The sequence below is a fragment of the Prionailurus bengalensis genome, chromosome D4, assembly GCF_016509475.1.
Source record: "Prionailurus bengalensis isolate Pbe53 chromosome D4, Fcat_Pben_1.1_paternal_pri, whole genome shotgun sequence".
Classification (NCBI taxonomy): Eukaryota; Metazoa; Chordata; class Mammalia; order Carnivora; family Felidae; genus Prionailurus; species Prionailurus bengalensis.
The window spans coordinates 59,508,954-59,533,883 of NC_057359.1; the positions used below are offsets into that span (position 1 = coordinate 59,508,954).

The window sequence follows — 24,930 nt, forward strand, 5'->3', positions numbered from 1 at the left end:
CCTCACGGGGTGGCGCTGACCAGATAATGGGAGAGCCCTTTGTAGACTGCTGGGTGCTCTGCACAGACTTGCCATCACTGGGCTGCTATAGGCGGAAGGGAGAGCTTGGGTGGTGGGTCAACACTTGAGGCTACCATTGCTGGAGCCGGAACGCAGGGCCTTGCTGCACCGTCCTGAGGTTGGCTCTCAGGCGGGCAAAGAAAACCCCTCTCTGCTTCCTTCCCTCCCTGGGGCCTGTCGTACCACACACGCCCAGAGTCACACCTTGCTCTGGGAACGAAACCAGCAGGTAAACACTGCCCTCCTCAGAGACCCTCTGTGGTATATATACGTACATATAAAAAAAGGGATAAGAATATGTATTAAATGACTATTTTATTTACACACCCTATTCATAAATAATTGAATCCTCTTTGTGACTGCACAATGATTCCTTAAAGATCTCCTAGTGATTACACTGAGTGACTAACAGTGGATTTAGTGGGCTTACTCACATCTGTGTGTGACCATGCTCTCTCGTGTATGTGTTCACACTCACACATACACACACACCACAGGGGAAGCCAGACTCCTGGGGCTTTCTGGGCTCTCAGAGCACCCGCATTTGTCTCCCAGCACCAGCGGGGGCCCTGGTGGGAAAACCGTAGTGCCCCCCCCCACCCCCACAGGTGTGAATTCGTGACAGCTGGAGAACAAAGAGCTGCAACCCGGGGAGCTCCCGCCCCGCCCCTCGCCCCTCCGGAGCTGCTCTCCTTTGTTCATCCTGGAAGGCATCTCTTTGGATTTGCAAATATTTTAATTCACAGAAACTCAAGGAGGGGGCGGGGGTGGGGGCTGGGGTGGCGTGTTGGCTGTCCTTCTGTCTTTGTCCAGGCTTTCTCCCAGCCCCCGTAAGTGGCAACAGCATTCTAGAGACATGCAGTGGTGTGCTAGTACCATACACACGACACAAATTGGACCCCGCCTGCAACAGCGGCCGGGCTGGTGGGCGGGGGCCTCCAGCTCCTCCAAGTCTGGGCCCCGTCACAGAGCAGGGTGGGGCTTGTCCGCTCAGAGGGTCCGCACAGCCACAGGGTAGAGGAGGGACAAGTGCTCAGCCCCTTTGATGGGCAGCTTTCTGGTGGTATAGTAGTGGATGACTTCCGGGACACTGTCGAATGGGGGACTGTTCTGACCCAGAACGTACTTCTCTTTGGTTTTGGCCAGTTTCATGTGCATAAAGCCCTGGTTGCTCCTGTGAACAAAACACGGAGGTTATTATTAGGATCTGCAGTGACAAAGGCTGAAACAGCCATGCTGCTCAGGCCCAACTGAAACGCAGCTGCACCCCAGAGCTCCCCCAAGCCCAGCATAGACCAGGAACCAGCAGCAAACACTGCTGCAGAGTCTTTAGGATCTTGAGAGCTTTTGAAAGGCTTCCTCAGGAAAACAAGCCCCCAGACTTGGCTCCTCTTATTGTTGACACAGACAAGTTTTTAGGCTGTGTGTGCCAGGCGAAAAGTATGATTAAGTCCCCAGTGCCCTGGCAAGTGTGCGGGGCAGGTCTCATCACCCCCAGTTTACAGGTGAGAAAACAGTGTAGCAGGGATGACAGGTGAGCTGTTTTCCAAAAATTGATGCTCTCCCTTCCATACTACTTTATTGCCACTAGGAAGGGGCTGCCCAGCCAGGGACTACATTTCCCAGCCTCCCTTGCAGCCTCTGTAAACATGTGACTAGTTTTAGCCAAGGGAATGTCGGGGGTATGTGTGTTCTTCCCCAGCTCTGCCCCCTTGCAGGCACTCCCTTCTCTGTGCATCTTCCCTCTGTTCAGTGAACTCTGCCTCCTCCTCCAAGGCCCAACCTGAGTGTTTCTTCTGCTGGGAAGTCTTCCAGGCTACCACAAGCAGAGCTCCTTCCTTCCTCTGACAGCACCGAGCATACTCGTGCCTCCATCACTTGCTTCCTTGAATTGCAATTACTTCTCCATCTTCCCAACTCCCCCTCAGAGCTCCACAGATCAGGGCCCGGTCCCTGGACACACCATGCATGGCATCTGCTGAAAAGGGCAGTGGGTGGGTCCCTTGGAGATCAGAGTAGAACCCTGGACCCCGTGCCCCTTGCAGCCCCGTGCCCCTACACCAGCATACACTGGCTGGGGCACAGATCTCAGATGGCAATGGCCATGCTGCTTCCACCTGGCCCTAGTACTTGGCCCTGGTCCTCCCACCTTCCACCCAGGTCTCTGGCCATATCAGATCACTCACTCCTCTGTCAAATCTGCCTTTGCCCAAGCTGCCTTTTCCCTGCCCACTCAGCTCTAAGCCTGGCCTTTTATGATTTTGCTGCCAAACCTGTAGATGCTTGGTTTCCAAAGCACAGTCCAATTTATCTCACATTTGTCACTTAGTGAGAAAGCTGGCATTCTGACCTCTTGCTACCTTCTCTAGAGTCTGTCCCTTGGCACTGATAACTTGTGACCAGCCCCAGGGGCCTTGCTTCTGGGAGACCAAGGCCCAGCCCCTGGCAAGGCTGAGCTCCAAGTGAACACAAATTTGCAACCTTCTGAGCTTCAGTTCTTCTTGCTCCGACTGTTCCCACAGGGGCACTGGAGGGCTTACCACGTCTCTTCCAGTCAGGACTGGGCTCCCCGCGCTCACGGACGCCCGCTCTGTTAATGCATCAATTTGGACTCCAGCACCATTTTCAAATGGCAGAGCAAATGCTTAATGAAGTGCGGGCACTGAGCAATACATCTGCTCATAATAATGTATTTAGAGATGTCACCCTCAGCTTAAAGGAAATCGTTCGGAGAGCAATTATGTTTCTAGAGAGAATAATTCCTGTAAAGAACTAAAATTTAAATCAAGATTTTTTAAGGCTGACAATGTTCTAATTACAGAGCCTGTGGCAAGTTCTGCTCCTCAGCGAAGGGTCATTTCATTGGAGAATTGCCTCGACACATCTGAGAAGCAGGAGGCGCACTTGCTTAAGCTGTTAGAAAGGGAACGGCGTGTGCAGTAAGTGAGAAAACGTACAACCCCATTTAAGCGAAGACAAGCTACCCACCACACGGGAGAGATCATGAATCTGTGCCGGCCTGGATAGGGTGGTAACTGCTTGAATGAAGTGCTGAGATTGTGTGGCTAAGGAAACTAGGACTAGTTAAAAAGCTCTGCGCACTGAGGCCATGAGCTCAGCTCTGCCTGGACAAAGGGTGGGGGCGGGCGGGGGGGGGGGGGGGAGAGCGGAGCACCGGCTGGAGCTGCAGGTGAGTGAGGGAGCAGAGGGCGTGTAGCCTCGGACAGTCATGCTCCTCTTTGTGAGTGGAGTGGGGTGATGTTTTGGGTGCCAGACCACAGATCTGTGGCTGGCGTGCAGAGCATACGATGTGGAAGACTGGATCACAGCAGCTATAGCTGTGAGCCAGGCCAGAATGCCAAAGCTGTGCTGGCAACACAGAAAGGAAGTGGCAGGAGGAGCTGATTTACTTTTTAAGGAGGTGAAGAGAAGTAACTCATATGGTTTAATGGGACGTTTTTATAGTGGTTGTTCTTAAAACACCCAGCAAGGGAAGTGGCAGGGATGGTGAGAACAGCTGACGGGACCAGAGAGAGAGAAGGCCCCTCTGTTCCCAGGCCACAGGTTCGGAATGGCCACCAGGTTATCAGAAACTCCACAATGATGCCTCCTCCTCAACAGACACAGGTGAGGCAGGGCAGCTGTCAGCACCTCCCTGAAGTGCCTCTGGCACATGTATTTCAGTAGACACAGGTTTGTAACTGAGCTAGGCTGTGCCGAGTGGGGCAGGCCAGTCACAAAACTCAGACCATGGCAGAGGACTCAGGCCCTATGACCGCCCAGTCCAAGGCATGACCATCCCCTGGTAGAGGGATAAAGGCGGCCCACGAGCTGGCTCCCACATCAGGAGCCCCCAGCAGGAGCGGCCCTTCCCCTTGGGCTCAAGCACTGCACCCCGTGGTTCTCTGGACCTGAGGCGGTCCTTTGGCGGTGGTGGGTTCTGTCCTTGGCACCACTGGATCTGTGGGGAGGCTAACTGGATGACCTTTGAGGGTGCTTCTGGGCCTAAGGTCCTGGATTCCATGTGTGTAAGCATAAGCTCTTGCCCCCTTGTGAGGACTTCTCGCAGGAAGGGGCCTGGAGGCAGCCTCATGCCCCATTCCACTGCTGCCCACAGCCCCCAGTCTTTATTCTCACGGGGCACTGATCATAATGGTCTTCACGGCCAATGTTTCCCAGGCACTTCCTGTGATTCAGGCTGTGTGCCAAGTCCTGAGGCTCAGTCAGGTGGCTGACCCAAGGTCACACAGCAATCAGCGGTGGTGCTGCTTCCCTCCCTGGTGGGCCTTTCCCAGGGTCCATGCTCCTGACTTAGTACTATCCAGCTCCAGGAGAGAATCCCACTTAGCCCTCAACACTCCGTATGAGGCCAGGTAAGGTGGCAGGGGAGAGACGTTAGACCCTGTGCAAGGGACTCTTTGACTCTGGCCTCAGTCCCTAGGTACTTACCCTATAGGGCTGATGGTGGGCCAGAGACAGCACAGGGCTGGCATGGAAAGGTCATCTCAGGCACTGGGGATGGCTTGTCCTGACTGCTAAAGGCCCCAGCAATGGAGACCCGTCACATGGGGTTGGCAGGCCCTGAGAGGTGAGCTTGCTTTTTGAAACAATCTGTCAAACTCTGACTCACGAATAGGTCAGGTAAAACCTTGTCAACACACACCCAAGAGATGTGTAGTATATCCTGATAATATATCCTGATGGGTCACAAGGTCCCAATGAATGAGATGCTACTTTACAACAGCTGAAGATTTAAAAACAACTGTGAAGGGGCGCCTGGGTGGCTCGGTTGGTTAAGCATCTGACTTCAGCTCAGGTCATGATCTCATGGTTTGTGGGTTCAAGCCCTGCGTCGGGCTCTGTGCTGACAGCTCAGGGCCTGGAGCCTGCTTCTGATTCTGTGTCTCCCTCTCCCTCTGCCCCTCCCCTGCTCATGCTCTGGCTCTCCCTTTCTCTCAAAAACAAATAAACATTAAAAAAAATTTTTAAAATAAAAAATATAAAAAAAATAAAAACAACTGTGAAGGGATGGCTTTAATGACTCCCAACTCAATTCAGAAGACAACTAGCATAAGAAGAGAAAAAAATTAGAATTTCTAGCAAGAAAAGAGGGTGCATCAGATAACCAGCATGCCCAGGGGTGCTGTGGATGCTCTGGACAGAGCTTCTCTTGGGGTACCTTGGAGGACTGAGGTGGGAGAGAACAACACTCTGGGCCAAGGCACACGGCAAGGCGGGCTTTGGCTGAAGCCAGAACCCGGAGCTCTTTGCCTCCAGGGCCAGGTGGGCCAGGTCCCCAGCCACGCCACCTCGCCATCATCACTTCTGGGAGGGCCTTGGTCCCCAGGGAGCTTGGACAGGCTGCGGCCGCCCGCGAGGCTCCTGTGTCAGGCCTGTCTCCTTTGATAGGACATCTTGCGAGAGCAAAGTCACAATTAAGGGTGTCTCCGGTGGGTGACCTGTCTAATGAGTCATGTAAGGCTGGCGGAGGCTGGGGGTGCTGGGGCTGTCACTGCGTTTAGATCCCTCATTATCATCACAAAAAGCACCTCCTCATCACCAGGATTATCAAACGTGCCTGGTGCGCCGGGCCTAATAACAGGCCCTACCTCGTCTCATAATCATGGGCTTTAATAAAACATCACTCAGCCCGCAGCTGCCGGCCCAAGCAGGGTACAAGGCCTCACCTCTCGCTTTTAGACCTAATTGCTTGATGCATATTTCATGAAGAATCCTGAGTAATAGTTATGTTAAATCGCTTCTTTTCATGATGAAATGACTTAAAAATACTTGCATATAATATTTATGCAGAAGAAGGCAAGGAAATTGCCTTTGGGGACTATCGCGTAGAACCTGGTTACGGGAATCCACACACAGCAAGGATCTCTGGTCCACCTCTACTAAAAGGTGGTTGGGGAACTGCTCTCTTGACGGAGATGCCCCAGAACACTGTCTCTCGGCTCAAAACCATCCATGGCTCCCCATGGCCACTGCACAACGAATGCCACCTGCACTGTTCAAACCCCACTGGGCACCAGGCAGGGAGCTTAGCTGTTGCTACATATTATCACATGGAAGCCCACAGCAATGCTGCTAAGCTGGTAGAACTACCACTGTTTACGGACGGGAAACTGATGCTAGAGAGGTTGAGTGCCAAGTCCCATCGCACATGGCGGGGCTAGGGTTTCACTATAGCTGTCTGATTCTGCAGCCTCATTTTCTCCTGCTCAGCCACCTAACCAGATGGATCCAGGTGTCTAGGTGGGCCTTTGGACTCTTTCTGTCCTGAGACATGGCTTCCTTGTAGCTCTGTGAGTTCCTGAGGTCAAGGATCCTGTCTGTTCAGGGGAGCCTGGGTGGCTCAGTCAGTTAAGCGTCCGACTCTTGGTCTTAGCTCTGGTCATGATCTCATGGGTTCTTGAGTTCGAGCCCTGCATCAGGCTACACGATGTCAGTGTGGAGCCTGCTCAGGATTCTCTCTCTCTGTCCCTCCCCTGCTCATGCTCTCTCTCTGTCAGAATAAATAAACTTAAAAAAAAAAAAAAAAAAAAAAAAAAGAATCCTGTCTGTTCACTGTGATGTTTCTCAGTAGGCCAAGCCTTACTTTCTCTGGGCTCTCAGCATAAGCCTGGCCCACAGCTGGGCACTTTGTCCATCTGTCCACCATCCATCCGTCCATCCAACCATCAGCTATCTGGTGAGGGTCTGCCCTGAGCCAGCAATGAGGCCCCATACAACCTCCTCTCTGGTTTATAAGCTCCCAAGGGCAGGTTGGTGGCTGTTGTACCCTGTCCCTTAGTGTGGCCCAGCCAGGGTAGAAGCCACTTCCTCCAAGGTCAGATACAGTAGCTGCTCTGTCTGGATAGCCCTGGTCCTAGGACAGCCAGTGAGGACCAGCTGAGCAAGCTTAGTGAGGGGCAGAGTCATGAGGAGCACCCAGAGGGTCACCCCTTTAGGGGGTACAAAGTCTTGCACCTCTCAAGTCAAAAGACAAGTCTTGCCTGAGGGAGGTCACAAGGAAGAATGGGTCAAGCCCCTCTTTCCTCAGATTTCTAGAAGAAATCCTTGCTGGGGTGACTGAGGCAGCCAATGCCCCCTGCCCAGGCCTAGAGAAACGAAGCACAAATATGAGACAAGTTCCCTCTTAGAGCCATGGACTTCCTGGGCATTTGAAGTGCCCTCAGCAACTGGCTGCAGGATGATTCTCAGGGACGAAGTGTCACAGTTCCCACATCCTCCATGAGCATGAGAATGCCAGCCAGTGTTCCCGCTCAAAGCCCAGCCCTCTGTGGCAGTAGAGATGGACACAGACGTTTGTGCTGTCCGTGCGGGGATAGGTGTGGTCCTAGGCCTGGCCCTTACCCTGATCTGTCATGACCCTGGGACCTGGCATCCCCAGGGAGCCAGCCGGGAGGGTGTCCATGGCAAGGCACCTCCTATATTCACGGCCACCTAGGTTCCCACAAAAATGGTTGTTCCCGGCTAACTCCGCCCTGCAGTTGGCAACACTGCCCGTGCAAGCAGATGGCTCTGTGATTCACAATGTCTGCTTTCCTCCTCCCTTCTCTTTGACCTCCAGTGAGATGGGATATTTGGCTGGGTGTGTGTGTCTACAGAGAAATTCTCCTCACCATACCTGTGAGCAATGCGTAGAAACCCCAGAAACATTCACAAGTGCCTGCAGAGAAGCATGATGTGAGAGCCCTGGGCCTGCATTGGGAGAGAAATATCCAGAACTCAAGTGCCGGGAGCCTTCAGGGACAGGTCCCTGTCAACCTGGTTGACAGCTCCCAAGGCCCTACTTGCATGCAGGCTAGCACCTGTATATGCTGTGAACTTCCCGAAAAGGGTCCAGGAATCTGGGACACAAAGATGTACAGCAGCGATAGCCGCCACCCTTGGCCCATGACCAGACCAGCCTGTGGCTTCACAGGATGCTGGGAGGGCTGGCATCATTATCTGCAAGATGCCCATGGCACAGGTGAGAGGACCAGGGACTGGAGGGAGCAGCAACTTGTTCTAGCTGTGTGCTGGGGTTCTCAACTGCAATGCAAGGAGCTGGAGGTACGGAGGCCCCTCTGGCTGACATAGTCTAGGAGTCCAGGGAGCTGGGGGAAGGGGCTTAGAAGTCCACATGGCAAATACCTGCGTGCTGCCCAGGGCCTTCTGAAACAGCCTTCACAACGATAAACCAAAGATGCATATGTCAAGTTATTGTGAACAAATGTCTACATGTAAATGCTGCTGAGCCAAACGACTTGATTTACAACCAAATAATTGGACTTTCAATAAACGCATCAGCAGCGATTAGCCTTCCTGAGACGCGCGGGCATTTCTCAAGCTCTAAGTTGGCGGCTCGGGGTGAGAGCCTTCAGTAAATCATGACAAAAAGCCATCTCCAGGCAGAAGGGGAGCTGGCAGAAGCCTCCCCCAGCAAACATGGAAAGGCATAGGTTTGTTTTGGGCCACACAGAGCAGCGGGTAGGTCAACATGAATCCATTTTAGGCAATTTTCTCAGGAGAAGACTAACAAACTTTTAGACAGGAGGATTTTAATGATCAAGGCTGACAGCAGAGTAAGCCTCCCATTACTGGAGGCGTGAAAAGGGTAATGATGCTTCAGGGTAGGCTGGATAACTTTTGCAGTCCCCTTGTTTAGGATTCCCATCAGTCCTCAGGCTCAGCCAAGTGCACACGAAAACTGCAAGGGGAGGGGAGGAGGTGGGGTGGGGGTGACATGTGAAATGCTGTCAGAGCTTTGGGAAGAGGCAAGAGGGTCTAGCGTGTTTTGTTTTGTTTTCCCCTTTACTTCTAATCGGGACTCTTCTGGGAACACGAATGAGTTTTTGTGTTTAGCACAGGTGGGGGCTGGCGGTGGTGGCCAGACTGGTCAGATGCCTGAGTTCAAACTCTGATCCCACTGATGATGTCATGCGCCGGGCAAGTACCTTCTCCCTGGGTCTCAGTTTCTTTCATTTGGAAAAGGTGGAGGGGGTCCCTCCAGCACTAAAGTTCTCAAGCCAATGAGGGACGTCCCAAGGAGGGTAGCGGTCACCCCAGCACCAGCCAGGAGCACTAAGGCAGGGCAGGATGGCTATCCTCAGTGCAGGAAGAAAGACAAGTAGAGCAGTGGGCACAGCAGACGCCCAGGCTTAGGGACAGCACGATGATAAGAGCAGTCCTAACACTTGTGCCAACAGATGGACAGAATGCATTCAGCTCAGAGTGGTCTCCATGTACTGGGACAAGCCTTTCCCAGCCCATACACTCCTTGGAGCAGGGGTTCTCCGTGGGAGTGAGTTCATCCCTTCTGGGGGGTATTCAGCAGTGCCTGGGAACTCAGGTGTTGCTGGCATCTGGGTAGAAGCCAAGGGTGCTGACAAACCTACAATGCATAGGACAGCCTCCACAACAAAGAACAATCCAGTCTCAACTTCTGGTGGCACTGAGGTTAAAGCCACACACCCACATTCTCCAGTGCCTAAAAGTCTGCATCTGTGAAATGGGAATAACAAGAGTCCACCCTCACGGTAGTTATCAGGGTAAGTGAGAACTTAGCTGTGAATGAATGCAGTGTGAACGCTTGATAAAGGTTAGGTCATCCCGCTCCACATTTAAGGGCTTGACACACAAAGAGTTTGCCAAACTGCTTGGCTGCAAAGGGCTCCAGGCTGTTTTCAAGGACCAACCTCCTACGCTCCCCACAAATAGCAGATGGGGGTGGGGGGCAGGCCACACCTGAAGGAAGCTCCAGAACAGGGACCCAGCAGAGGGTGGGCAAAAGCAGCTGTGGCGGTAAGCACCAGTGACTGAGAGGACTTGGAGGCGCACAATGGCTTTTAAAGGCACAGGGGAGCTGGAAACCTGGGATTGACCCAGGAAAGGCTGAGACAAGGGGGGACGTGCCTGGCAAGGAAAGCAGAACCATTCTCAAAGGAACTGCCGCCTGTGGAACCGCCACCTGGGTCTGAGTCCTTGCCCTGCTACATTGAGCTGTGGCTTCCTCAGCCTCAGTTTCCTCATCTGTGGAATGGAGCTTTCACACACACCTCTCCCCCCCAACAGGGGCTGTCTGAGGTCTGAGCTGGGCAGTGTGTGAGCAAGTCTGGCGGGTGCCGAGGTTTGGGGTTCTGACATGGCTTTGTTTCCACCTGCTCTGCAGGAGCCCACATACAAGTTGCTGCCCATCTGGTCTGTCTTGCTGGCTCCATGTGGTCTGGGCTGAGCAGTGAATGTGTCTTCCTGTCTTCTGGTCTGTCATTCATGGCCATGCTGGCAGCCTAGAAGCCATGGATGGCCAGGCAGACTCCTGGCTGTAGGACCATCTCCTCCAGCTGGGCAGCCCCCGTGGCTGGTGGTGAGGCCTAGGTTCTGGCCCCAGCTCTGCCACTGGGTGACAATGGGAAGCGTGTTTACTTCCCTGGCATCAATTTCCCGAAACATCAAGCGGTATTTCATGACCCTCTCAAAAGTACATTGTCACACACAGGGCTCCACTTGAAAACAGAATAGGAAAGATGAGGAAAGAAGTTTCTCTGCTTAAAAACTACTGGTCATACATGATTGTACTGTATTTATTAAGTACTACTGTGCATATTGCTCTGTATTCACCATTTCTTTTTTAAAAAATTAAAAAAAATTTTTTTTAATGTTTATTTTTGAGAGAGAGAGACAGAGCATGAGGAGAGGAAGGGCAGATAGAGAGAGACAGAATCGGAAGCAGGCTCCAGGCTCTGAGCTGTCAGCACAGAGCCCAATGCGGGGCTTGAACTCACCAACTGTGAGATCATGACCTGAGCTGAAATTGGATGCCTGACCAACTGAGGTGCCCAGGTGCTCTTAAAAAAAATTGTTTTTTAATGTTTGTTTATTTTTGAGAGAGAGGCAGAGTATGAACAGGGGAGGGGCAGAGAGAGAAGGAGACACAGAATCTGAAGCAGGCTCCAGGCTCCCAGCTGTCAGCACAGAGCCCAATGCTAGGTTCGAACCCACAAACCACGAGATCATGACTTGAGCCAAAGTCAGATACTTAAACGACTGAGCCATCCAGGCGCCCCTCTTTATTATTATTTTTTTAAGTTTCTTTATTTATTTTGAGAGAGACAGAGCACGAGTGGAGGAAGGGCAGAGAGAGAGGGAGAATCCCAAGCAGGCTCCAAGCAGTGTGCAGAGCCCGATGCAGTGTTCAAACCCACAAAACCGTGAGATCATGACCTGAGCCGAAACCAAGAGTCAGACACTTAACCGACTGAGCCACCCAGGCACCCATGTATTCTGAGGCAGGTAAAGTACCAAGCAGTGGCTTTTGAGACTATTTGGTTCCCTGCTTATTTTACAGATGACATTGAGACCCAGAGAGTGGTGGAGGTTTGCTCTAATTTCCCAGCGAATCAGGGAAATGCCGCACCCCCATGTTATCAGTTGTAGGGGAGTCTTGGCCACTACCAATAGTCTTTATAACGTCTTGTCAGCAGAGATGGGGTATGACAAAGTGGAGAGGGAGAGTGGGGTGGGGGTGCAGACAGGGGGGAAGCAGCAATCTCCCACACCCCGAATCTCATCCTTAAATCACAGGGCTTGCCCCCACTATCCTCCCACCCAACTCCTGTCCTGGTGGGGGCTTCCTCTGCTAACTGAAAGAGGGAGTCCATTAGCATGGCAAGGAAGGGACTTGCTCACAAAGCACCTGATCCAGCTTACAGTTTTGCTTCAAAAAAGAAAAAAAAAAGTAAAGAGAGAAAAGAAAATGCACAGGGGTCTTTAAAGACTTCAAATTAAAACAGATCTGGGCCACCTGGGTGTCTCAGTCAGTTAAGTATCTGACTTCAACTCAGGTCACGATCTCACGGTCCGTGAGTTCGAGCCCCACATCAGGCGCTATGCCTACAGCTCAGAGCCTACAGCCTGCTTCAGATTGTGTCTCCCTCTCTCTCTGCCCCTCCCCCACTTGCACTCTCTATCAAAAATAAAATAAAAACCTAAAAAATTAAAAAAAAAACCCAAAACAGATCTATCTGCTCAGTGACCTTGTATCTAACCCGAGGGTAGTTTTCTCCTCTCTGGAATTTCAAACACTGCTGACTGTAAGCCACCCAAACACCCTGGCTAAGGACCTTTGCAAATCATGTGAATGACAGTGGTTCTCAGTGGAAGAACTCCCAACAGTCCTTGGAATTTGGGCTTCAATTTCTTCATGTGTGAAATGGGAGTAGTTTTCAATGCTCCCGGAAGTCCACTGAAAGCAAGTGAAAAGATCTCTGAACTGGACATCAGGAACCTGATCCCAGCCCTGGCTCCTGCCCTCTCAGCCCTCAATTTCCCTATCAATACAATGAAGGGACAGGACTAGATGACCCCTGAGGTCCTGCAAACCTGTAAACCTTTAAAAAAAAATTTTTTTTTTTAATGTTTATTTATTTTTGAGACAGAGACTGAGCGTGAGAGAGGGAGGGGCAGAGAGATAGAGGGAGACACAGAATCTGAAACAGGCTGCAGGCTCTGAGCTGTCAGCATAGAACCTGATGTGGGACTCAAACCCATGAACCACAAGATCATGCCCTGAGCTGAAGTTGGATGCTCAAATGACTGAGCCACCCAGGCTCCCCAAACCTGTAAACCTTTGAAACTTGGCACACAGGAGATGCTCACATCACATGACAAGGAAGGAATGACAACTTGGCTATTAAAAAAAAGGATTCAATCTGCATTACAGAAGTTCCAGCATCCCAGGGCTGGGAGAAGAGTGGATGTTTCTCAAAAATAGTTTCTTCCAATGTGCCTCAGAATGCCCACATCAGAGTCCCTCAAGACTTGTCAAACCTGGGGCTCCCTGGGCCTCTTTGGAACCAGATCTGCTTTTTTTTTTTTTTATTAATTTTTTTTTCAACGTTTATTTATTTTTGTGACAGAGAGTGACAGAGCATGAACGGGGGAGGGGCAGAGAGAGAGGGAGACACAGAATCGGAAACAGGCTCCAGGCTCTGAGCCACCAGCCCAGAGCCTGACGCGGGGCTCGAACTCTTGGACCGCGAGATCGTGACCTGGCTGAAGTCGGACGCTTAACCGACTGCGCCACCCAGGCGCCCCTCAGATCTGCTTTTAAGATGCTCTCCAAGAGATTCTGATGCACATGCAGGTCTAAGCACCCCCATTCTAGTGCGGTCCCACGATGGAAATGCCTTTGCAATATTCACAATACTTGGTGTCCAGCTTTTGTTGCCTACCCCCAGCATTGGGGAGTTTACTCCCCAGCCAGGAAAATCCCTTCCAAGCTCTGATGGCTCTGACCACAGGAAAGTCCATCTTGAATTTAGTGCATCTCACTGATAGTAGCCTCAGCTCCGAGCTCTGGTTCCTGCGGGTCACAGCCCATTCCTTCTGCCCTGGGAAGGCCTCTTAGATACCAGAAGACAGAAGCAGGAGCAGACCTTAGGCTGCTCTCTCTCCAGATGTCCTCACAGGGCAGAATTTCCTGTCCTTTCCCATTCTGGTCACACTTGCTGTTCACTATCCCCCTTGCATTTGGGGTCGTGCAACTGGGCATCGTCCCTAGTGGGTCTGTCTGGCTTTGCCCTCAGCCCTGCTGTCTGGAAATGACCCCACCATCAACGTGCACACCCCAAGTCCTTGCTAAACTCCTTTCTCATGTCTACTGACCTTCTGAGGCCGCCTCATCCCGAGTTCCAAAGGACAGGATCTTCTTGACATGCCAGTGTCATTGGGTGCAGATAACATTCACCCCTTGACCCAAACCAAAAGGGGTACCAGGTCCAAGAACATTAAAGAGCAAAAGCCCACTGGCTTAGGCCACACTTGGAAGGTATGCAAATGCAATTTTGAAAGGTCAATCAGTCCTCAGTAATTTGGGCTCTGGAGGGTGAGTCCTCTTGTGTTGGGCATTCATTCTGGCAGCTTCTTGACAACCTCTGTCCACAGGGTGGAGAATTTCCTCAAAATTAAATCTCCGGCTCTTTGCTCCCTAATGAAATTGATTTCTGCCTTGATACACAACAAAGCTTTCATTTTATTATTTGGCTAGGATTTGACCACATTAATTATAGTTTTTTTCAGCATGGCTGCAAGTAATTGAGTTTCAAAAAGTTAACTTACTATCGGAACTGATTGCTTTTTAAAAGCACAACTCCCGCAAAAAAGTAAAACAGCCCTAGATTCTTCATAGAATACATTTTTGGTTAAGATGAGAATAACTCAAGACAGAAAAGGTATTTTTCTGGCCTGAAAATATGAACTCCAAGTGGGATTATGCTAACGTTTGGAGATTGTGGATTTGAAATCTGGGCTTGCCCAGATCACTCGATCTTATACATTTGCCTCCCCAGTGGTTTTATCCTCACTTGTACAACGTCCCATATTTTTAATCATTGTTATTGGTATAATTCTACCCACCTCACAGGACACTCTGCAGAGGCCTGTTCCAATCAACGTCTCCCAGGTACCTGGGACCACAAAGAGCCCTGCTGGGCACTGTGTAAATGCATTTCTCCCTGGGAGGCTCTGTCCAGTCTGGGCGGGGTATACACTTTGAGTGTCAAGTAGAAATGATGGGCACGTGGTCTGCTCTTTGGCAAAGCAGGAGGTCAAAAGAATGAAGAGCTGGGAATGCGGAGAGCTGTCATGGCCACAGGTAAGGCCCAAGTCTTGCTGAACCCCTTTCCTTGTGGGAGAAATGGGGATGTTATGAAGAGCTGGAGAGGGCTGACTAGGACTTCAGAGTTTTTAAGGCATGTCTCTGTCCATAATATTATTGGTCACCTGGGCCAAGTGGGGAGGTTCTGTGGTAGGGACAACTGAAAAAACTAGTTGGGACTAGAGGAAGAATGGATCCTGCAGAGACCTCTCCTCCAATCCCAAACCTAACTCTCCTTCTACCTTGCTATTCTCGATAAACTGTCATCTTCCTCAGCCCTGCTCAAATGCCAGCTCCTCCAGGAAGCCTTCACTTAATTTGCTCCCCCCCTCACTTATTTTCTGCCATACCTCCCTATATCACAGCACTCACCTACCTGCTTGTCCCCTTGCCAGGACTACCAGCTTAGAGTTTGATATGTCTTTGTCTCCCTGCCCAGTTAGAGGCCTGGTGCACAGTAGGAACACAGCAGTGATAGCCACACTGTTGACTTGTTTGTCGGCCCTGCCTTGAAGGTCTGCTGGGAATGTGGCAGGCTGGTTCCCATGCTGGCTGGGACCATGAGCAGCATGTGGATGTTCAAAGGGAAAATAGCAAAAAAAAAAAAAAAAAAAAAAAAAAAAAGTTCTAATTAAAGCATTTCTAATAAGCCAGCTTTGCCAAGGCAATTGTTTCTGATATTCCTCTCGGGTGAAGTAATCTTAAAAAAAAAAAAAAAAAGAAAGAAAGAAAAAAAAGGCATTAAAAATGGCAGAAATCACCCCTGGCTGGAAACAAGACAGTGGTTGCTCACTAGGGGACCTGCCCAGGAAAAAGCAGGTGTGAGGTACCAAGAACCAGGAGCAGGGGCGCCTCAGCCAGCAAAGTGGAAGGGTGTGCATGTGTGTGAGTGTGACACCACACATGCACACACACACTCATATGTGGCAAAACATTATTTTTATAGTTACAGCATTTGAACTGTGGGAGCAAAGATGACAGCTATAAAATCTGACATCTGATTTTATAAATCTGCCTCAAATACCAAGAGGGTTTATGTGGAAAATGGGAGAAGAAAATATAGTGCTGTGGGGCTCTGTCACCAACTTGCCCAGGACCTTGGGAAGGTCTTTTTCCCCTTCCTGTGCCTGCTTCTCCCATCCCAAAGCCAGGGTCTTGACTGGGACGATTCAAGACCCTATTTCTGATTTTAAGGGCCTGAAGGTCTGGGGAATAGCAATCCTGCATCTTAGGGTTTTAGTGTATGAAGCTGTTTGCTTCAAGCCCTGCCAAATGCTTCTGGGGGGCTCAACATATTTCCTCTGGGGACCTCTGCGTTATTTGCCTAGCTAGAAGCAGAGGAAGACCATGATACTTTCCTGGGGCAAGCAAATAATGCCACCTGCACTAGCACAGCCTCTCAAAGTTTACAAAGGGCTTTCCTTCCTTTCACTGTGTTCCTGAGCCTCCGGGCTAAGAGGCTCAGAGACCTGACGAAGCTACCTGCTGGGTGATCCTCACACAGGTGGAAGCAGTGGGAGTCAGGCCCTGGTCCTCTGGCAGAGGGCTGCATCCTTCTCCATGTTCCTGCCCCTTCCCTGATGGCAGATCCAAAGTCTGTATCTGTCACCATGACCGTCCCTGCAGCACCCATATGCCCTCCCCAAGTCCCCAACCAAGCCATTCCCAGATGGCTTTTGCAAAAATATTATTAAATAAGTCCTATTAACAAGATGTTAGAAATGTGATTGGAAATGTTTTTCTCATTTGGAGAGACCACCCAGGGCCTCCGAAGAGAAGCTGTCCCGGGGCATGAGAGGTTTCCAGGCGACGCATGGGCAGTTGGAACGCCTCCCCTGGTGGGTGTGCCACACAGGCAGATTTATGCGGGCAGATAGGAGATAATTAAAAACCAGCTGGAAATGTAATCGGGGTGGCTCAGATGCTGGAGGGGACTGGGGAGCTCTCAGGGGAGCAAAACCTGAATGCTTGGCTGGGAGGGGAGACGCAGCAGGTCGGAGAGGGAAACCCCAGCCTGTCAATGGGCACGGTTGGCCCTGCCAGGCCAGTGGGTGCTCTGGAGAATGGGCTGGCAGTGTGAGTGCAGGTGCCTGTCACCTCCGGGTTTGGGGCACCAGTGGAAAGAGGGCAGTTGAGTTAGGGAGAGTGTGTTTTCCTGAGTCTTTACAAAACTGACCATCCCAGGTCCATCTGACCATTCTAGGTCCATTCCAGCTGGTGATGCCATAGCTCACCAGTCATTCAGGAATCTGGATGAGGTCCTGGCTCCTCCACCCTTCTCGCCCTCATCAGTTCCATGTACTCCCTTTTACTTCTGCCTCCCCAGCAGCCAGCCTGCACTCCTGATCCACCTTCCAGACACATCCACGGTTGGGCGGCTTCTGAAAACCTGTCTCACCAGCTATGGAGGCCACCACTGTCCCTTTTGAGCTGGCCTCAACCTCCCTCTCTGCCACCAGATCCCTAGATGCTCCCAGCTTCTGCTGCTTGAGAGCCAGACCCAGAGAAGAAAAGTGGACTCTATAGTTGGGTCTGTATCCTGACACTGTCACCTCAGAGCCAGAAAAATCCCAATGTTTTCAGGCTTCCACAAGCTGAGGGAAGGAGCTTTAGGGTCTCTGGCCTTCTAGATGTCACCTCAGGGAAGATGCCAGGCAATGCCTGGCAAAGGGCTTGTGGCCCAGGTCCTGCTCAGAAAATCTGGCTACACTATCCAGTGGTCCTGAGGCTACACTATCCAGACACCTGCCTGGGCCCTCCCTGGGCTTCTTGGGCTCGGCTGGAGGGGAAGTGTTGGGGTGTTTTTGCTCAGAGAGGCTCCAGAGGGAAGAAAGAGGGCACTGGGCTGCATTTAAGCCCAGCTCTTCACTCATTTGCAGGACAGAATGAGCCCCAGCTTCTGCATGTGTTAAGATAAAGGTAATCTTTCCTACCCTTTTCCCCATACACTAACTACCAGGGCAGGAAAACCCAGTATTTGTAAGTATCAGCAACCACGCCAGATGCCCTGTCACATACCGCCTCACTATAGCCATTTCTGCAACCCAAACCAAGGCCCCACAGTGCTGAAAATGTCAACTGCAACAGGGAATCCCCCCAAATCATGGTGCCCCTCAAGAAAAGAACAGGCTTCTGACTGGTATACAACCCCACTGCTAGACAGAGGTGGGGCCAGGATTTGAACCCGGGTCTCCTGGGCCCAAGCCAGAATCACCAAAGCACCATATATGGAATGTAGGAGAGGTGCCTGTTTTAGTGGTGAGGATAGCATCCATGGAAATGTTTTACCACTGGCAGGGCATATTTTCTCAGTAATTCTGAGTACAGGGAAACATCTATTATTCCTCATACTAGCTCTTGATGGCATGTCCCTTCATCCTGTGAGGCGTCTGCACATTCTAACGTTCACTGCTATTTGGCCTCCTGTGAAGAGTGTTTGAGGAGCCTCTTTTGCCTACAGTAGCAGCTAATTGTGGCATTTCCTTTAAACCTTTTAGGAGGAAGCACAGTGCACACTAATTGAGCTAAAAGTTCATTTTTCCTCCACCAGCCCTGAAAGGATGTGAAATCCTCCACATAGTGGGAACAAAGACACGGACCTGCCCCCACTCCAGCCCTGTCCCTCCTGCCCTCTGTCTCAGCCCGACTCAAATGCTGCCAGAAAACAGGGTCTGGCCGGGAAGCCAGGAGATGGGCAAGCTTCCTGCTGTCTCTGGGCCCCAGTTTCTGCACCTGTACAGGGCATTGGGCCAGGTGATCTAAAAGATCTCCTTCTGTTCCCTAAATCCCAAGATTTCTGCTTAGCGTACTCTATGTCCCAGAGCAGCTGCTCTGGCTTGCCACAAAAATGCTTCACCATGAGAACATGAGGAAAAGCCTGTTGAGGTGCTCATCATCTTCAGCTGGGAGATCACAGAGGCTAAGTGACTTACCCAAGGTCACACAACCAGGAAGAGGGCAGCCTGGATTTGACTCCAGCTCTGTGCAATTCGAAGTCAATGCAGGGTTTTGAGTTGCATTTGAGTTGCATAAACTCTAAAATCCCACCCTAATAGAGGGGAGCAGCTGTGGGTATAGACAGAGACTTCTAAGCCAGACCCAGATAATCCACAAGGCTTTGGACCATGCTGAGCTCTTTCCAACCACCTGCAGCTCTCCAAAGTCTATAACAAAGACTGTGAACTACCACTCATTTACTGAACGGGCACTTACTGTATGCTGGGCACATGCTAAACACCTCACACAACGTCTCTTCATTAATAGAGCTGTAAAACCCATTTTATAGATGAGGAAACTGAGGCTCACAGATGTTAAGACCATCTTCTGCCCAAGACCACCCTGCTATTAAGAGGCAGAGCTGGGTTTAAAGGCCCGTGGCTTAGCTGCACAGAGCTGCCTCCCTTGGGGGCGGAGAAGATGTTCACGATGCGATATATTGGTAACTGTGGGCTGGAAAGTAGGAAGCTTCTACTACTGTGCTGCTCTTTCCCCAGCATGGGCAGCTCCTTACCCTGCCCACTCACAGCTGCCTCAGTCCTCCTCGGACCATATCAGAGCCCCTCCTCCTTCTAAGCCTCAAGGTCCCCAGTAGCCCCTGCTGTCACGGTCTGCCCCCCCCTCAACTCCCTTCCGTGTGCCCTTCCTGCAGCCCTCACACCCACTTGGCAGCTCAGAGAGGCGTGGAGTCAGAGGGTCCCTCACATCAGAGACAGACAGTCCTCTGGGTGCACAACCCTGCCTTTCTTTAGGCCTCGCCCTCAAGAGCAGGGCTGGGAAAAGGGCCACTGATGAAGGAAGTCCAGGCATTCTGGGGCTGGAGGTGACACAGTGCGGAGAGCTTAACAGCAACTGGGGAGGCCCTGACCATCCTGGGGCTCACCCTCGGGAGCAGGCAGCCACCCTGAAGTATCTGGAGCCTCAAATGTTGACCAACAAGGGGTGCTTTGATGGTAGAGGGAAGTGAAGTCTGTGCTCCCTACCGAAGGCCAAAGAGTGAGCAGCCTTTCTGCACTCCCCACCCCTCCTCACCCTGCAAACCTTTATTATTTCTTGCTCCTAGCTGTCAGCAGCAACAAACGAAGATTAATCACTAGCCTGCCTGCCCAGACCCAGACATGCCTACTGTTTGAAAACTCTCTCCTTTACTATATAAATCAATGAAGGGAGAGAAGAAAGAAAAACAACTCTAACAGCAATGTGCCCCCAGCTCCCCTGGAATGCAACCCATCTGCTCCTCCTGGCCCTGCTACACCCACCACCCCACACTGGAGCCCCAGGAAGCGTTTGTTGGTGAAGACTGGCTGCCCAGCCATCAGCACAAACGTGTGGCTCCAAGCAGGAACCAGGCGGGTGTCCTTAAGCAATCAGAGCAAGAGGCATGTTCTTGATAAATTCTCCTACCTCCTCCTTGGAGAAGGAGATGGGGCTGAGTCTTCCCACCATCCTTGGAACCTAGGGGAAAGGTATTTCACCCTAACTGTGGAGCCCTTAACCTGGAAGCAAATGCATAGGGTGAACCTGCAGAGCCACGTTACTTCCTGCAACAGCTTTATAAGAGTGGCCCATGCGGTTTTCTGAGCAATGATCAGGCAAGTAAAAGTCACTTGCCTAGCATCACACAGCAAGTAAAAGATGGAGACAGGATTCAAACTCTTTGAATCTCCAAAGTCTTCAATATCTTTGACTGCAGAGCCCATGTTGTCCCTCTACATCTTGGAAAGGGCTGCCCTGGATCTCTCCTTGGGATGCCTACCTCTTAGCCCCTTGGACTGTGCTAGCTCGAGTGGCATGTTTGTGGGTACGTGGGGGGAAAGGAGGGCTTGGGAGGACCGAGGGAGGCAGAAGCGGGGCTCCTTCCTGGACAATACTCATGGTGCATCCCGGTTCACTAATGGTTCTAGAATAAAGCTGAGGACATGACTGCACCTTGCTCAAAACCTTCAGGGATGCCCCCTACCTTAGAGAATAGAACCCAAATTCCTCAGCTTGGCGACTAGGGCTGTACCTCTCCCCAGCTCCCACTGAAGTGTTATTTGTCATTCTGACTCAAGTCTGCACTTACCTGCCTTTGCGTGGGCTGCCCTCTCTGTCCTGTCTATAGGATGACCCGATCATCCTACAAATACCCTGTTCTTTGGGTGCCTTCCCTCTTTCACAGTGCTGAGCACTTTCTGCCTTGGGTGGCCCTCAAGCAGTCCTGTGAGTGTATGAGTCAACAGGTGTAAATATCCTCTCCCCTCTGGCTACGAACTCCTGGAGGGCTGGAGTCCAGTACATAACTGATGCTCAGTGAGGCAGAGCTTATGGGGGCTGAGGAAGGCTCCTGAATGATCAAGACTGAGTTGCATCCTGATGCAAATAGGCCAGACCCCAGAAGTGTCTCCTGAGGTCAGAATCTGGGCCACTTTTAGTAGGGTGCCGTGCAGTTTGCTTCTAGGGATTCGAAAGCTGATGATCTACTTATGGGGGTTCCTTGGGGCCATGTCCCCCACTGGGGTTGGGACTCTCACTGCCTAAAGAAAGCCAGGGTGGGGACCTTGTCAAAGGAGTAGCGATATCCTTGCAAGGCCTTGAAATGCCACTCTGCCTGCTCCCAGGGATGGGCCCAGTGCAGGCAGAGCCTGCCCAGCACATGCGGAGGGGAGCCCCGGTACTCACCCTGCCTCCCTGCCCCCACCAGCTGCAAGCCCTCCAGTCTTTGAAGTCCTATTTCCCACATCTTGTCCAGATTCCTTTGCAAAAACTCATGAAACTGGAACTTGCAAAAAGTCATTCATAGTCCAAAGTGCCTGAAGAACCTTTTTAATGAGATTTTTCAACTTTTCATCCCTTTCCCCCACTGCTTGCCTTTCCAGACAGGAAGTTGTTAGAGTGTGGTGTTTTCTTGCCAATATCTAAAGGTTCAACTCCTTGCTTCCCTGAGGGTGGAGTGAGTGTTCGGAAAGGCCAATGTGTCTGCTAGTAGCTGAGAAGAAGCCTAAGGGCCCGCTGCCCCCAAGTCAGGTTGGAGACTGGGAAGAGGGAGAGTTCCACTGGGAGAAGGGGATAAGGGCAGTGTTCCAAAGCAGCTGGGCAAGGTCTCGGTAAGGTTGCTCCACAGGTGGGGGGTATCTGCCAGGGAGGGGATCTACCGGCAGTGAGGTGAGGAGCTCAGGCATCATTTTGGATCACCATGAGAGCAGGGAGCATTTGGTGGAGGGGCAGATGGGTGGCAGCTTGGGCCAGTCCCCACAGTGGAGAGCAGTCGCCATCTCTATTGTCAGTGTCGTCAGCTGCCACCTAGGTAGCCTTGAGGTCAATCACGATTCCCCTCTGGGTCTGGGTCTCCCCACCCATGAAGGAAAGGCAGGACCAGATAGGCCTCTAAGGTCATTCCAGGTGGTCTCTGACCTGGTATAAGAAGTGCTTGAGAGGGGTGGGAAGAGACTGGGCTGGGAGTCCGTGGCCTCCATTCCAGTTTTGGAAGTTTATTCAGCTGCCTTTAGCCTAAAATGAAAAAGATGGTGCTCTCTGTCCTCGCCACCTGGTGGGGCTGTCCTAGGGCAAAAGCTCAGGCCTTCTAAGATGTAAGGTCGTGCAGATACGCAGGGAGACAGGGTCAAGAAGTGGGGTTAAAGCATAAAGGCAGATCCTTGAGAGTGGCCCTACACTTTAGTGGCTCCATCACTAAATATTAAGTCTCAACTCCTTTGTGAGGTGGGCACAAGGCCTGCCAACAGCTCTTCTGCATCTCTAGGGCTTTACCTGAGCTGTCCCTGCCACCTGAGATCCCCCCCAGCTGTCCCTGCTTGGGGACCACTTACCCTCTCTTTAAGGCTCAAGTGCACCTGCAGCTTCTCCTAACCCTCCATGTCAGGGACTGCCCACTCCTGTGCCAACTTCAGGTCCCCAAGGACCTTCATGCAAACCTGGCTGTAGCAAGGCCCAGGATGGATGGGCCAGGCTGTGAGCTCCTGTGGCCTAAGCTGAGCTGTTCTCATTTCAGCTCTCTATGCTGCCCTGCCCAGTGCCTGGTATCGTGGGTTCTGGTAAATATCTGCTGAGAGAAGGATGGAAGAGGTGGAGGGCTGTCATCTGAGGGTGGGTTCCCCCAAATCCTTCCTCCACCCTAGAACATCCTCACAAAGGATCCACACATAAAAACACAGCTGGAATCCCAATGTCAATTTACACCATGCTCCTGACAACACCATGCACGGGGAAGGCTGATCATACCCTGCCCCTACCAGGCAGGCCTTGGGGATCTGAGAGACTTCACCCGTCATGTGGTGGCTGGCAAAGCTGGCACTTGTCCCAAGCAGCCATGACATTCAGTACCAGCGTCGTTCCATTTGTGGTTAAGGTGATTAATGCCAGGTATCACCCCCTGGCTGGCTCCCGAGCTGGTTATCGTGAACTAGGGCCACACTGGAAAGTAAGCTCACCTCCCCTTAGCAGGCTGCCCTGCCCAGCCACAGGATGGCCCAGCTCGCCTCCTCAATTTTGGGCTTCTTCAAGGGAAATCTGGCCGTGTGAGACTGCTCATCTGGCCTTTGGGATCTTATGGCTCTAGACAAGCATGCAAAACTAAACTTCCAGCACCCGTGGGCAGAGACTAGTCACCCAAACTCAGGCCTGATGGCAGAATGTTCTTATCGGGGGTTCTGCCACAGGCTGTTGGGCCCAGCTCTCAGTCTCTTCCACTTCCTCTCTGGCTTGAGAGGTGCAGGGGATCTGACCAGAGTGCTCCAAAGACAAAGGAAGGCTGAGCCCATGGACACGGGAAATCTAGGGAGTCAGAGACCCTTTGATGTCAGAGGTGTCCTTAGCAACCATCAAAGTCCCAATGTAAAGATGTGGATGCTGAGCCCCAGAAGGAAGGAATTTGCCCAAGGTCACACAGTGAGCAGTGAGTTGTAGGTCAGGACTCCTGTCCAGAACTCTGGACAATAGGTTCTCTCTGCTGCCCTTAAAAACAGCTTTCAAAGAAACCATGAGGCCAACCTGGGAAAGCAGGGGCAGAGTGGGAATAATACAAGATAATGTTTACACTGCACTGGTTGGGTTAGAAATGTTTTCCCTCTGTACAAAGAGCATTGCCATCCCCTGTGCACAGAGAAAGCTCAAAAAAGTGACACGGCTGCCCAGGCCATAAGGCCGTGGAGTGGGGAAGCCTATCCCCTGCTTTCTCCACTGCATGCAGCCCTGCACACAGGACTATAAGCCTGTACTGTGAAAACAGAACCAATGTGCTGTCCATCCCTCTGGAGTGGTACTACTGTTTAGGGAATGGTGCACACCCAGGGTGAAAAGGAATTGCACTCTTGGGGCTGTGATAGAAATATTCTTCTAGAGACCCATCCAGGAGGTAGATGTTAGGGCTGTTTGCATAACAGGGCACATTTCACAGGAGACTGAGAAATGGATCCTGAAGGTATTGTTGGTATGATCACTTCTGCAACTGGCTTGAGATTCCTTATATGGCTCCATGTTGGCGCCTCAGCTGTGACACTGCTGGGTACTGGGGAGGCTACTGTTCCCATGCAGGCAGAGCTGTGCCGGGGTCCCCATGGGGCCCTGTCCGCCTAGTGCAGAGGCTCAGCCCTTGCCCAGCTCATGGAGGATCATGGAAGGTCAGACGGGACTGGTATGGGGTGCTCCACCCCCCACTTCCTTGCTGCACTCAATCAGTGGTTTTGGGAACAGTCTTCTGGCCAGGTCCTAGATTCCAGGAGAGAAGAGAGTCACAGAGGAACGCAGATTGGCAGTGTACTGAGTGCTGCACTGAGGGAGCCCAGGGGGTGGGTGGGCTGCCTCAGTCATCGTGGAAGGGCAGTAACGTGGGAATCCCATCTCTGCTGTCACCTGCCTCCTTCACCTCTCGAAACCCAGAACAACACAGTTCACCTTGAGGCGGGGTGGGGGTGGGGTTGGAGACCTGGAAGAATCACTTAAGAGCACCTGGGTTGCTCAGTTACTTTGGACAGTGAGGCAGGGAGCAGGGCTGCATGCAGCAGCGGGCAGATGAGGACCCCCTGGTCCCTGTCAGCATGGCTGGTGATGTGCACCTGCTCCCCTGCCGCCCGCTCCTCAATCCATTGAGGGATCTCCGACTGTGCTCATTGCCAGTCCAGCCTCCCAGCCCTGCTGCAGTTTAGTACTGAGATCTTCTCGGCTGAGATAACCAAACAGATCCTTTATGCCAACAGGTCTGATGGTGGACAGTGAAGTATGAAGGTGCTGTA

At 51.7% G+C, this 24,930-nt stretch overlaps 1 protein-coding gene across 2 annotated transcripts in view; it reads right to left on the minus strand.

Annotated features, from left to right (window-relative positions):
- Window positions 1-358: 358 nt before the first annotated feature.
- The window catches only part of SHB (SH2 domain containing adaptor protein B), a 137,206-nt gene continuing 112,634 nt past the window's right edge, over window positions 359-24,930 (minus strand). For both annotated transcript variants that reach the window (XM_043565648.1, XM_043565649.1), the window contains one exon: window positions 359-1,234. In XM_043565648.1, coding sequence (XP_043421583.1) covers window positions 1,051-1,234 — 184 coding nt within the window. In that variant the 3' untranslated portion in view covers window positions 359-1,050. The remainder of the gene's footprint in view (window positions 1,235-24,930) is intronic.